Source organism: Rana temporaria, chromosome 3 (assembly GCF_905171775.1).
Source record: "Rana temporaria chromosome 3, aRanTem1.1, whole genome shotgun sequence".
Taxonomy (NCBI): Eukaryota; Metazoa; Chordata; class Amphibia; order Anura; family Ranidae; genus Rana; species Rana temporaria.
Window position 1 is genome coordinate 110,664,456 of NC_053491.1, and position 14,892 is coordinate 110,679,347.

General features: G+C 42.4%; 1 protein-coding gene across 1 annotated transcript in view; it reads left to right on the forward strand.

The window, feature by feature from the left end:
* Positions 1-2,512: 2,512 nt before the first annotated feature.
* The window catches only part of LOC120931615 (kielin cysteine rich BMP regulator), a 158,876-nt gene continuing 146,496 nt past the window's right edge, over positions 2,513-14,892 (forward strand). The window contains exon 1 of the mRNA XM_040343229.1: positions 2,513-3,398. Coding sequence (XP_040199163.1) covers positions 3,278-3,398 — 121 coding nt within the window. The 5' untranslated portion in view covers positions 2,513-3,277. The remainder of the gene's footprint in view (positions 3,399-14,892) is intronic.

Below are 14,892 nucleotides of genomic sequence, written 5' to 3' on the forward strand. Positions count from 1 at the left end.
AAGATCGCTCTACTGCAGGGTAGTCTTCCTGGTCACCATTGCAGACTGACAGCAGTGAGAGCCGGCGGTGCGGAGGACGGTCTATGTGGATGGCCAGGGCTGGTGCAAGGATTTTTGACACCCTCGGCGAAACCTAATGTTGCTGCACCCCCCCCTTTAGCTCCACCCCTACCCATGTATACCCCACCTTTTTAATGAAGCACCCATCAAATGCAGCCCACCAGCACCCATCAAATGCAGCCTCACTAGTGCCCATAAGGCTCTGAGGTGGATGGGTGTGTGGATTGCATGCACCTATCAATCCCCCGGGATTGATAGGTGCATGCAATCCACACCCATCCACCTCAGAGCCATATTGTATGTATAATTTGCTGGGACTTGTAGTTCTCCAATTTCCATCTTCTCCATGAGAAGATGGAGAACTACAAGTCCCAGCAGGTTATAATATAAAGCTCCGAGGTGGATGGATGTCTGGACAGTGACAATTGATGGGCACAGTGGTGACAATTGATGGGCACAGTGGTGACAATTGGTGGCACAGTGGTGACAATTGATGGCACAGTGGTAACAATTGATGGCATGGCACAGTGGTGACAATTGATGGCACAGTGGTGACAATTGATGGCACAGTGGTGACAATTGATGGCATGGCATAGTGGTGACAATTGATGGCATAGTGGCTGTGTTTGATGGCATGGCACAGTGACTGCATTTTATGGCACAGTGGTTGCGTTTTGATGGCACAGTGGTTGCGTTTTGATGGCATGGCACAGTGGTTGCGTTTGATGGCATGGCACAGTGGTGATAATTGATGGGCCCAGTGAGGCTGCAATTGTTTTTTTTTTTTTTCGTTTGCGCCCCCCCAAAAAATTTGAGCACCAGCCGCCACTGGGTTTTACAGTATTAGAATCAAAAGGTTTGTGTCCGGAGTTCATCTTAAACTTTATTCGGAGGCATTCACTTCATATGCAAAGAACCTGCAAGGAATTATGTTCCGTGTAACCCAGTGTATGCAAACACGGCTTGTTTTCTATCCGAGGAAGATATATCAGCATTAGTTGTTCTGAAAAAAAAGGAAACCAAAAATCAAGTAGTACAACTGTCCCATTATTCTGGATTTCTCATATTACAAGAACTGTCTGTGTGCTACAATCACAGCAGGCACATATGTATGTTCTTTTACTTATGTCAGTAATTGGAATGGGGCATAGGATATACAATCACACAGTCTGCTGACATTAGCTCAGTGAACTGTAGTGTGTCTAGTACCATACATTATTATTATTAGCCAGTCTCCTGAAAAAAAAAAAAAATCTCTATATATATATAGTCCTCAGTATGCAAAAAAAAAAGCAAACCCAGTGTTAACCCTTTAATTTCCATATATATGTATATATATATATATATATATATATATATATATATATATATATATATATATATATATATATATATATATATATATATATATCCTAAGCATGCAAAAAAAAGGGAATCCAGTGTTAACCCTTTAATTTCCATATATATATATATATATATATATATATATATATATATATATATATTTTTATATATAAGTCCTCAGTATGAAAAAAAAGCAAACCCGGTGTTAACCATTTAATTTCCATATATATATATATATATATATATATATATATATATATATATATATATATATATATATATATATATATATATATATATATATATATAAAAAATATTATATATATATATAAGTCCTCAGTATGCAAAAAAAAAAGCAAACCCAGTGTTAACCCTTTAATTTCCATATATATATATACATATATATGGAAATTAGAGGGTTAACACTGGGTTTGCTTTTTTTTTTGCATACTGAGGACTTATATATATATATAATATTTTATATTATTCCATATATATATATATATATATATGGAAATTAAAGGGTTAACACTGGGTAGTTCTTTTTTTGCATACTAAGGACTTAATAATATATCTATATATATATATATATATATATATATATATATATATATATATATATATATATATATATTAATATATTAACCCTTTAATGTGTTAACCCTTTATGTGTTAACCCTTCAATTTCCATATATATATATATATATATATATATATATATATATATATATATATATATATATATATCCTAAGCATGCAAAAAAAAGGGAATCCAGTGTTAACCCTTTAATATCCAGCGCCCGCTCGTACAGTTTTTAGACATTCGTGACCCACCTTCCAGAGGTAACCTCAGCTCGCACAGTCAGCCTCTTCTCCTCCCTACCCCAGCCCCCATCTCTACTCACTACTACTACTATGCAGAGATGAGAGAAGGAATTTGGTGTGAATGTCAGAGGAGGGACCCAGGAGGGGAGGTATGGGAAGATAATGAGAGGGTGGGATGCAGGGATTTGGAGGATCTGAGAAGGGTGGGATAGTGAAATAAAGAGGTGGGAAACCGGAGGGGAGGGATATGGGAAGAAACAGACAGAAAGAAAGACAGAGAGAATTGGAGGAACAAGGGAGGCAAAGAGAAAAAGTAGAAAGGGGAGGGATAGAGAGGCACAAAGGGGGGGAAGTTTGCCCTAACTAGTCACTCTGTTCCTGACATTAAACTGGAGTCTCTGCACTGACAGCATTACCATACTGGGACTCACTGGCGACAACACTAATGAGCAGGAGGAGATTTGCAGTGACACCAGCAGGACACCTTGGTGTCACCATTCCTATGGGAAGCCAATGAATGTATCTCATCTAAGGAGGACTGATCCCCCCTCCCTCTCCTCTGCAGTCACCTCTAGGTGCTCTGGACCAGAGAAGGAATCCTATGAGATTCATCTTTATTCATGCCCTGCAGCAAATCTCAGCAAGTCTTCCTGAACGTCACCTGTGCCCACTGTGCTGCCATTCATCCTCCCTTGTCTATATGAGAATGTATGGCAGAGGACAGCCATGGGGGATCAGAGAACCCTTTGTATAATGCAGTGAGTACTTATATTATTGTACATCCATTCCTTTCACAGTGCAGTGACCTTAATGTTGCCAAACCCCAGTCCTGCCAGTCTTCTACAGGTTTTATGTCTTCTGTCATCAAGACACCTTCCAACTTTGGGAAACCCGTGTAGCACTTTACAGAGTACAACTTGTAATATTCCATGTGTGGAATTCATACGATCCTGCGATCTTATGGAAGGGATTGGTGAGCGCACCTGCCATTGCAGTCCTGTGTAGCCCACCTGGCATGTAGCCTTGGCTTTCTGTAACACCACTCAGCATGATGCTGCCATCAGGATATGCATTGCTCTTGCCAATGATGTTCTTCAGTATGAACTGCATAGACCAGGAACCAGGTCCCCATGAAATGGAACTGCCACTCCAGTACTTTGATGACAATGGTGAGTAATAATCCATTGATTTTTACAAGTATAAGGCATTGATGTACACAGATAAATCTCTGAGGTTCTAGATTATGACCACATAAAATAACACATAGGGGGTTATTTACGAAAGGCAAATCCACTTTGCACTACAAGTGCAAAGTGCACTTTGAATTGCACTGAAAGTGCACTTGGAAGTGCAGTCCCTGTAAATCTGAGGGGAAGATCTGAAATGAGGGGAAGCTCTGCTGATTTTATCATCCAATCATGTGTAAGCTAAAATGCTGTTTTTTTTTCCTTGCACGTCCCCCTCGGATCTACAGCGACTGCACTTCCAAGTGTACTTTCAGTGCAATTTCAAGAGAACTTTGCACTTGTAGTGCAAAGTGGATTTGCCTTTAGTAAATAACCCCCATAGTGCTGCACAGATATTTAGTTTGCTGTAATAAATGTATTATGAGTTATGTCAGTTTGTATACTAATCAGAGCACTTGTTTTTCCCGGGATAAGGGATCAGCCTAATTACAAATAAACTATGGGAATGGATGTGTTGTTAGATGCAGCATATTATGAAGGAGGCTTCATTATAAATAGTCATGGTATTATTCAGATTTGAAAGTGGTTTGGTTTTCAGGGTCGAAAAGATTATGGATTTGGCATTTTTCTAATATCATCAGCACATAAATGCTTTTCTGCAAAATTTTGATTTTCTAAAGGCAAATAGACTGTGCACTTTGCAAGTGCAGTTGCTTCAGAGCTTAGTAAGTGAGGGAGAACGCTGTCTACATCCATCAGCCAATCATGTGCAAACAGATATTTTTATTTTTTTATTTCCTTGCATGTGATTGTGTATTGTTTGTAAAGTGAAGCTTTATTAAGCTCTATAGCAACTGCACTTGCATAGTCTGTTTGCTTATAGTAACTCAACCCCAGAGAGTGCATATGCATTAAAGGGGTTGTAAAGGTAAAAAAAAATTTCACCTTAATGCATTCTATGAATAAAGGTGAAAAAACTTCCGACTATACTGCCCCCCGACCCCCCGTTATACTTACCTGACCCTTCGAAAGTCCCGCGCTCGGCCCCGACATCCTCTTCGTTGCTCAGCCTGGCCGTTGATTGGCTAGAGTGGATGGACTGACAGCAGCGCAGCCAGGGGTCAAGTCCTGGGGAAAAAAGTGTGGGAACTCCCACCCAAGATCCACTCCACCACCAAAAAAAATGATACGCTCATATGCATAATTACTAAAGCGCATGTTTTTTTTAAGCAAGTTCTTTCTAAATCCCGCGATAACTCGCGGCAGACCTCCGCAATGTCTCCTGGGAACAATGACAAAAGCTCCCAGGACACATTGCGGCATCGAGGAAGTGACGGAATACCCGCACACTACCCGATGAATCCATATACAGGAAGCAGCAAGTAACATAAAGGATTAATAATGTTCGCCTGCCCCTGACAGTGAGTCAAGCTGGGCATCGCCGCTCAGTGAAGGATTGGCTCGGGCGGCTTGGCTGCTTTAGTCCTGCAAAGGGAACTGCGTTCCTGCTGTGAAAAAAGTGCAGGAACTCCGTTCCCACGCGTTCCCGCAGGACTTGAGCCCTGAGCGCAGCCATTGGCGAGTGATACAGTGAGCAGCTATGACCGCTCGCTGTATCACGGGAGCGCGCCCGCAAGGACTCCACACAATGCGAGGGAGCTCGCATGAATGTGTGGAGTTCTTGTGGGGAGGACCAGAGACAGCCGCCGAGGGACCCCAGAAGACGTGGATCGGGGCCACTCTGTGCAAAACGAACTGCGCAGTGGAGGTAATGCTGGCCATACACTCTACGAAAAATCTACCAAACGAACTTTCGAAAAACGAACATAAATAAAAAAAAATTGGTTAATTTGTTTTACATATACCTAGTGCAGAAAGTTCAGACAGGAAACACATTAACCTTCCGATTTATCGTTCGTTCGGCAGAACATTTCCATACTTGTCCTTCGTTTTTTCGGCTCAAAAACGTCCCAACGATTATCGATTTTGTACCCATTAACTGTTTGAAAAAAGAACGAACTGTCTGAACGACCAAATTTCGTATAGTGTATGGCTAGCATTAGTATAACATGTTTGTTATTTAAAAAAATATATAAAAATTCTTTACAACCCCTTTAAACAAAGTGCAAAGTTCTTTAAATATTGAGAATGCATGGGTCAGTTTTTTTTTTTATCAGCCCGCTGGGTGAACAGATTTTCCATGTGTAAGCAATGTGGATAGAGGAGTCCTCTTTGCTGTGTAATTGTATTCTGATAACAGAATACACTGATCAGCGCAGCAGCCAATTGGCTGCACCTCTGGTCGAACAGAAACATCCCAATAAGCCCCGTTATCAGAAGTCATTCATTAGATGGCCTTGTCGCAAGAAGGTACAGCCATAGATGGATGGAAATTTGGAAATTTGGCCAGTCCCTGCTGAACTGGGAAAATTGTAATCCATCCATGTCCAGCTTAATTCAGCCATTCTCATGAAGAGTTCAGAGGTTCCTTGAGTTGTACTCCCATCTAATGGTGCCTGCATAGATCAACTCCAGTAGCATGACACCAATGATCCTTTTAGCTATCGATAAGGGTGGCAGTCTAACCACCAGTGTATCTTTCCACTGACCAGCAATTTAAAGTGGAGTTCCACCCATTTTTTTATGTTTGTCTGTGCTGCATGCTCTAATCTCATAGTGTTCAGAATGGACAATTTTTATTTAATTTGTTGCTTGTAAATACCTTTATTTTGTAGTCCTTCATTACTTCCTCCTCCTTATTTGCCTAGGCTATTTGCAAGGGTTTCTGGGATAGGCATCATGTTTCCCAGTAGTCCTTGCAAACCTGACTGAAACCTATTACATTGCTTGTGCACTGAGCATGTGCGAGATATGCAAAGCTGAAATCCAGGAAGTCATACAGTCTGGCTTCATGATGTCCACACTTAAGATGGCCACGGTCTATTTCTAGATTATAAACTATCTAAATGCTGTAACAACCTAACAAAACGGACCTTAGTTTACAGACTAACTTTACTAGAATACATTAAGCTTGTGTATTACAGGGGTATTTATATTTAAAAAGTGAAATTGTGGGTGGAACTCCCCTTTAAGGAGTATTTTCCTAATGAACTCTAATGGACTAACTTTAGCAGGGCTGAGACCTGAATAGTATTTAACTGGTTCCTTCATTGGGTTAAAAGGTTGCAACACTTTAAAGGTTAGTTACTGGCATTTCATATCCTTGCGGTGCGTTTTCTAAACAGACCCCTGATGTCTCACTTTTGAAACAGAGGATGGGACTGAGCACAGAGATTCCCCAGTCCCTTTCTCTGAAGCCAAGCAGCAGGGGAAATCTGAGCAGCACAGGGTGATTGGGGTGTGCCCAGGCACACCTGGCACACCCTGTGCGCACACCTATGAAAGAGACATTTTCTTACTGGAGGAGAAGCCACATTAACTAGTTACATACTACGACTGGTGCAGTGATGTCACTGGCAGTAAAGCTGGACAGGTTCAGGTCTCATTAGGAGCATGCCTCCCAGTAGTAGGAGAGAGGCCACTGTCGTAGACTGAAGCTACTTCACGGAGAAGAATGAGACATGGCACAGGGTTCCTTTTAAGGAGAATTTAAGATTTAATAGAACAAAGTGTTGCATGTCTGGCATGTAACCTTTAGAAGTACTTTATGTTTCTGCAAAGTATAATTGATGACTATCCTTATTTTCCTAATGCTGATTAAAGCTGATAAATATAAAAACACAGCTCCACTAACTAGGTCCTTCCATGAATATATGGTGGTATTTTTCATAAGTAAACACTAAAAGTTCTGTTGGTGTGCTAATAGTTCCAATCAGGCTAGAACAGACTTGTTAGTAAATATCAGTAGTACTAAGAGCCTCCATTTCCGTCCTCCTTTGATCAAAGACTGGTATTATTGTGAGAGATGAACGGCGTGACATTGGTGTTACACAAATACTTGCAGCCCCTTTTCGCTTCAGGCTCTTACTAATTGCTTGTCCCCGAATCCCCTTTTCGTACATTCCACATGAAACAAACACAAACAATTTGTGTGGCAAAAGAAATCTGAAAAGAATGGTGAAAAAGAGGGATAATGGATACTATGTGTCAGGAATGTATACATTGCTGGTTAAGCTCTGCCTGTGAATAAAGGAGGTATTGTCAGCAGTGAGCGTATAGGATGCCTGTGCCATTAGAAACTCTGGGCTAGATTCAGATAGCCCGCCGTAACTTTGTGCGGGCGTAGCGTATCTCAGATACCGCCGTAACTTAGTGAGGCAGGGGCTGGATTCACAAAGAACCTGCGCCCTAAGTTACGGCGGCGTATCGTAAATCTGCCGGCATAAGCGTGCCAAATTCAAATTGAGAAGAGGTGGGCGTGTTTTATGTAAATAAAACATGACCCCACGTAAATGACGTCTCTAACGAACGGCGCATGCGCCATTCGTGAAAGAATCCCAGTGCGCATGCTCGAAATTACGCCGCAAATCGCCAATGCTTTAGAGGTGAACGTAATTTACGCAAAGCCCTATTCGCGAACGACTTACGCAAACGACGTAAACGACGCAAAATTTGACGCTGGCCCGATGTCCATACTTAACATTGGTTGCTCCTCATATAGCAGGAGCAACGTTACGCCAGAAAAAGCCTTATGCAAGCAACGTAAAAAATTCCGCAGGTTTCTGAATCGGCGTATCCAGCTCATTTGCACATTCTACGCTGAAATCGACGAAAGTGCCACCTAGCGGCCAGCGTAAATATGCAACTAAGATACGACGACATAAGAGACTTACGCCAGTCGGATCTTAGGCAAATTTCGGCGTATCTTGCTTTCTGAATACAGAAAGAAAATACGCCGGCGCAGATTTGAATTTACGCGGCGTATCAATAGATACGCCGGCGTAAATTCTCTCTGAATCTAGCCCCAAGTGCTTTGTGAATACTGCACTTGCCCGTCTAAGTTGCGGAGGCGTAGCGTAAATAGGATACGCTACGCCCGCACAAACTTGCGTCCCCCTACATGAATCTAGCCCTCTATATACAATACAACTGCTCTTCCCTATGGCTTCATACAATGATAATGGTGAGAAGGGCTCTGTGCCAGTACGGCAGCAGTTACTGCAAACTGAACAGATGAGCGGCATGTATATCAAATGAAAAAGGTTCCAATTTATTTAATGAAACTGCAAATAGCTTTCAATCATCTTCATCTCTAATGGCTTCTTACAATTCTCATATGTCTCATATGACACGGTGAGATCCCTCAGCGTGAGTTTTCAAATTAGCCCACCTACTGTGGCCATTATTAGGTGGTCCTGCTCTCCCTGAAGGTGGAGGTTGGAGTAAAATCACAAAACAAAGTTCCTCGGATATCAATGTCATGTACAATCCTACATCTGTTTCACAAACTATTTCAACGTAGGTGGTTAAAAAAAACTTGTGCTGATAAAATGGATTTCACTTGCTGAATAAAGATATCGTTTTAAGGAGTGCGGCAGTCCAGGACCTCTTTTCATCCATTGCCCAACTTTCCATTTAAAAATTCCAGTTGTCTGGCTGTTATGGTTCACGGCCAACGTCCTTTGGACAAAAGTCCTACGCTTTGTCTGCGGAAAATCCGATCATGTGTACGAGGCTTTAGAGTCACTTATGTTAAAACGGACGAAAAAAATAAATATTAAAAGCCAGTAGCTACAAATACTGCAGCTGCTGACTTAATAAATAGACACTTACCTGTTCATAGTGCCCGCGATGCCGGCAGCCGAAGCCAATCAATAGCTTGGCTCTCGCCTGCCCACGCCACCATCCTCGGTGAGGGAATCAGGAAGTGAAGCGTTTCGGCTTCACTTCCCGGTTCCCTACTGCGCATGCGCGAGTCACGCTGCACGTCCTCACTGGTCCCTGCTGTCTCCTGGGACCTGTGTGTTTCCCAGAAGACAGCGGGGAAGGGGCGCGAGTCTATGCCCGGTAGTAGGTGCAAATACCTGTATTATACAGGGTTCCGAAAAGCGGAGGTTCACTTTTTGCATGGACCTCTGCTTTAAACAAGTACAGTGCATTCGGAAAGTATTCACAGCACTTCACTATTTCCACATTTTGGTATGTTACAGCCAAATTTCAAAATGGATTAAATTCATTTTCTGCTTCAAAATTCTACAAACAATACCCCATAATGACAACTTGAAAGAAGTTTGTTGCAAATTTATAAAAATAAATAAAAAATCCTATGTACATAAGTATTCACAGCCTTTCCAATGACACTTAAAATTTTCCACTGATCATCCTTGAGATGTTTCTACAACTTGATTGGAGTCCACCTGTGGTAAATTCAGTTGATTGGACATGGCTTGGAAAGGCACACACCTGTCTATATAAGGTTAAGAGGGCATGTCAGAGCACAAACAAGGACATGAAGTCCTAGAATTTGTCTGTAGATCTCCGAGACAGGATTGCATAGAGGCACAGATGTGGGGAAGGGTAAAGAAACATTTCTGCAGCATTGAATTTCCCAATGACCTCAGTGGCCTCCATCATCTGTAAATGGAAGAAGTTTGGAACCACCAGGACTCTTCCTAGAGTGGGCTGCCTGGCCAAACTGAGTGATCGGGGGAGAAGGGCGTTAGTCAGGGAGGTGACCAAGAACCCAATGGTCACTCTGACAGAGCTCCAGCATTTCTCTGTGAAGAGAGGAGAACCTATCAGAAGAACAACCATCTCTGCAGCACTCCACCAATCAGGCCTGCATATAAGAGTGGCCAGACGGAAGCTACTTCTCAGTAATAGGCACATGACAGCCCGTCTGAAGATTGCCAAAAGGCACCTGAAGGTCTCTCAGACCATGAGAAACAAAATTCTCTGGTCTGACAAAATGAAGATTGAACACTTTGGCCTGAATGGCAAGTGTCATGTCTGGAGGAAACCAGGCACCGCTCATCTCCTGGCCAATACCATCCCTACAGTGAAGCATGGTGGTGGCAGCATCATGCTGTGGGGATGTTTTTCAGAGACAGGAACTTGGAGATTAGTCAGGATCGAGGGAAGGATTAATGTAGCAATGTGCAGAGACATCCTTGATGAAAACCTGCTCCAGAGCGCTTTGGACCTCAGACTGGGGCAAAGGTTCATCTTTCAACAAGACAATGACCCTAAGCACACAACAAAGATAACAAACGAGTTGCTATGGGACAACCCTGTGAATATCATTAAGTGGTCCAGCCAGAACCCAGACTTGAACCGGATTGAAGATCTGAAAATGGATGTGCACCGACTACCCCCATCCAACCTAATAGAGCTTGAAAAGCTACAAAGAAGAATGGGAGAAACTGCTCAAAAATAGGTGTCCCAAGCTTGTAGCATCATACTCAAAAAGTCTTGAGGTTGTAATTGGTGCCAAAGATGCTTCAGCAAAGTTTTGAACAAAGGCTGTGAATACTTTTTTATTTTTAAAACATTTGCAAAGATTTCAAACAAACTTCTTTCACGTTGTCATTAAGGCTGCTTTCACATTGGGGATAGAGCCGCGGTGACGGTATAGCCGCGCTATTTGTAGCGCGGCTATACCGTCGTATTTACCGCGATATTCGGGCGCTAGCAGTGAGGTTTTAACCCCCGCTAGCGGCCGAAAAAGGGTTAATACCGCGGTATTACCGCGGTTTACCATTGATTTCAATGGGAAGGCGCGGTATAGGAGCGGTGAACACACTGCTCCTATACCGCAGTAAAGATGCGGCTAGCAGGACTTTTGGAGCGCTCCTGCTAGCGCACCGCTTCAGTGTGAAAGCCTTCGGGCTTTCACATTGAACACTACAGGGCAGGTTTTTTTCATGCGGTATAGCAGCGCTATTTTTAGCGCTGTACCGCATGAAAAACGCCTCAATGTGAAAGGGGCCTAAGGGTAAATGGTTTGTAGAATTTTTAAGTAAATAATGAATTTAATCAATTTTGAAAAAAGGCGGTAGCATAACAAAATGTTTGGAAAAATTGAGGCGCTGTGAATACTTTCTGTATGCACTGTATGCAGATCAGTTCTGACTCACCTCTTACTTGCTGCTTGCATATTTGAGATACAGTTCTTTTCCTTTACACCTATTTATTGGTAATGTTGATGAATATAAAGTTATGCACTTGGGGGCTAAGAATATGCATGCTTCATACATACTAGGGGAGTACAACTGGGGGAATCAATGGTGGAGAAGGCTCTGGGGTTTTTGGTAGATCATAAGCTTAAAGTGTAAGTTCACTTTTACAGAAAAATCTGTAAGGCGAACTTACACAGGACCCCTACCCCCCCCCCCCCCCGCTGACCTGTATGGTTCTGAGCCCCGGTATAGCCACCTCACAGCTCCGGCACTTATACATTTCTCAGGTTTCTCTCTTCTTCTTCCCCACTGAGAACACGGGCTGTGCGAGTTTTGATTGCTCCGTGCCGTGACCCATGTGATGGCGCGGACCAATTAGAATGCTCCTAAATGTCCCTCCTGATGGGGTACATTTAGGAGGTTAAGCTCTGAAGTTCTCTAAGCCCCGGAGCCATAAGGCGGCTACATCGGAGCTCAGAACGGGCTATAACCGCCATACAGGTCAGCGGGACAGGGAGGGGTGAAGTTGGGGTTCTGTGTAAATACCATGCAATGCCAAGCTGGAGTTTCCAAGGCAAGCAAAGTCCTTTCTTGTGTTAGGAGAGGTATAGATTCCAGAGAGAGAGAGAGAGATATAATTTTGCCCCTTTAGAAATCATTAGTAAGACCTCATCTGGAATATGCAGTTCAGTATTGGTCACCATTTTACAAAAATTATATCGGGGAACTGGAGAAAGTGCAGAGAAGGGCAACCAAACTGATAAGAGGCATGGAGGAGCTCAGCTATGAGGAGGGATTACAGAAATTGAATTTATTCTCTCTTGAGAAGAGGAGATTAGGGAGGGAAAGGGTCAACATGTATAAATATATAAGGGGTCCATATAGTGAACTTGGTGTTAAGTTATTTACTTTAAGGTCATTACAGGGAACAAGGGGGCACTCTTTACATCTCGAGTAAAATAAACATAAGTGATTGTAAAGGCTCATTTGTTTTCCTATAAAAATAACAAACATGTTATACTAACCTGCTCTGTTGCACTGAATTTGCACAGAGCAGACCGGATCCTCCTCTTCTCGGGTCCCTCTTCTGCTCTCCTGGCCCCTCCCTCCTGTTCAGTGCCCCCACAGCAAGCAGCTTGCTATGGGGGTACCTGAGCTGAGTTACAGCTCCCTGTGTCTATTCAGACATGGAGCCCCAACCCGGCCCCGCCCCCTTACTCCCCTGATTGGCTAGCTGACTTTTATTGACAGCAGCAGGAGCTAATGGCGCTGCTGCTGTGTCTTAGCCAATCTGGAAGGAGAATCTCGGATGGCTGAGGCCCCGTACACACGGTCGGACCAAACCGATGAGACTGGCCCGTCGGACCGTTTTCATCGGTTCACCTCTGAAGTGGCCGTATGGCCTGATATGTGTACACACCATCAGTCCAAAATCCAAGCGGGTCAGAACGCGGTGACGTCAAACACACGACGTGCTGAATAAAACTAAGTTCAATGCTTCCAGGTCGGTTTGGTCCGATGAAAATTAACTTTGGTTTATTCTCATCGGACCAAACCGACCGTGTGTACGGGGCCTTAGACATTCATGGACATCGCTGGAACTAGATGGACCTCAGGTAAGTGTTAAGGGGGGCTGTTGCACACAGAAGGATTTTTATCTTAATGCATAGAATGCATTAAGATAAAAAAAAAAAAAACTTCTGCCCTTATAACTCATTTAATCTACAAATACAGAATGTTTTCTTTACAGTAAGAGCTGTGAACACGTGAAATAAACTCCCTCAAGAGGCGGTTCTGGCCAATTCAGTAGATTTAAAAAAAGGCCTAGATTCTTTCCTAAATGTACATAATATAACTGGATACTCACATTTATAAGTAAAGTTCATCCAGGAAATATCCAATTGTATCTTGAGGGATCAGGAAGGATTTTTTAACCCCACTGGAGGAAATTGGATCATGCCGTGCTGGTGTTTTTTGCCTTCCTCTAGATCAACTATGGACATAACAACGTGTATATAGGATTGTATGTTTTTTTTATAATTTAATTTTATTATAATGGTTTTAAAGCTTATATGTTTTAAACTTACTTTTCATACTTTTTTTTAAAACATTTATGTACATGACACACAATTCCCAGAGCGCTGTAGGTGAGCTAAAGAGGCAGCACAGTGCAGATTTACCCTTTCACAATCTTATTCATTGAATCCTTAGGCTGAGCTATCCAATATGGCAATGTTTCTCAACACCGGTCCTCGAGTACCCCCAGATGGTCACCAGCCATCTCTATGACCGTTGAAGGCCCGGGCGCAACGTTATGACGTCACGTTCGGGCCGTGGTTGTAAACAAATCGCGGCTAGTAAGCATGAGACTGTGAATCTTCTGGAGGAGAGATGTGGGGTCTTATTGACCCTGCATCTCTCCATAAAGAGGACCTGTCACGAACGATTCCTATTACAAAGGATGTATACATTCCTTGTAATAGAAATAAAAGTGATCCAATTTTTTTTTTTTAAAGAATGTGTAAAAATAAAAAAAATAAAGTAAAAAATTTAAATTTAAAATGCCCCTGTCCCCGGTAGCTCGCACTCAGAAGCGAACGCATATGTAAGTCCTGCCCACATATGTAAACGCCATTCAAGCCACACATGTGAGGTATCGCTGTGTGTGTTAGAGCACAAGTAACAATTCTAGCACTAGACCTCCTCTGTAACTCTAAACTGGTAACCTGTAAAAAAATTAAGTGTCGCCTATGGAGATTTTTAAATACCGAAGTTTGGTGCCATTCCATGAGTGTGCACAATTTTAAAGCGTGACATGTTGGGTATCTATTTACTCAGCATAACATCATCGTTCACATTATATAAAAAAAACTTTACTGTTTTGTTATTTTTTAATTCATGAAACATTTTTTGTTTTTAAAACGTGTTTGAAAAATTGCGCAAATACTGTGTGAGATAAAAAGTTGCAACAGCCGCTATTTTATTCCCTAGGGTGTCTGCTAAAAAAATATATAATATTTGGGGGTTCTGAGGAATTTTCGAGCAAAAAAAGTATGATTTTTACATGTAGGAGAGGAGTGCCATAATAGGCCCAGTATGGAAATGATTAAGGGGTTTGGCATTACAGGAGGCGGGGCGGGGCTTGTGAGTGGCTGTCACGGTGGTCACATGATCAGAAAACTCCCGATCGCAAGAAGCGATTGGGAGCTTTTTGTGATTCGCCGGTCACTGTGCTGGAAGCGGGCAGGGCACATGCTATCAGCACATCTCTATCGGCGCTAACAGTGATGCAAGTGCAAAATAAAAATACCCAAGGATCCTGCTAGAAATCCAGTGAGCTCCTAAATTCCTCTAGTGAGCTGACATTGCTACCTTTGCTGAACTTACGAACTACAGAA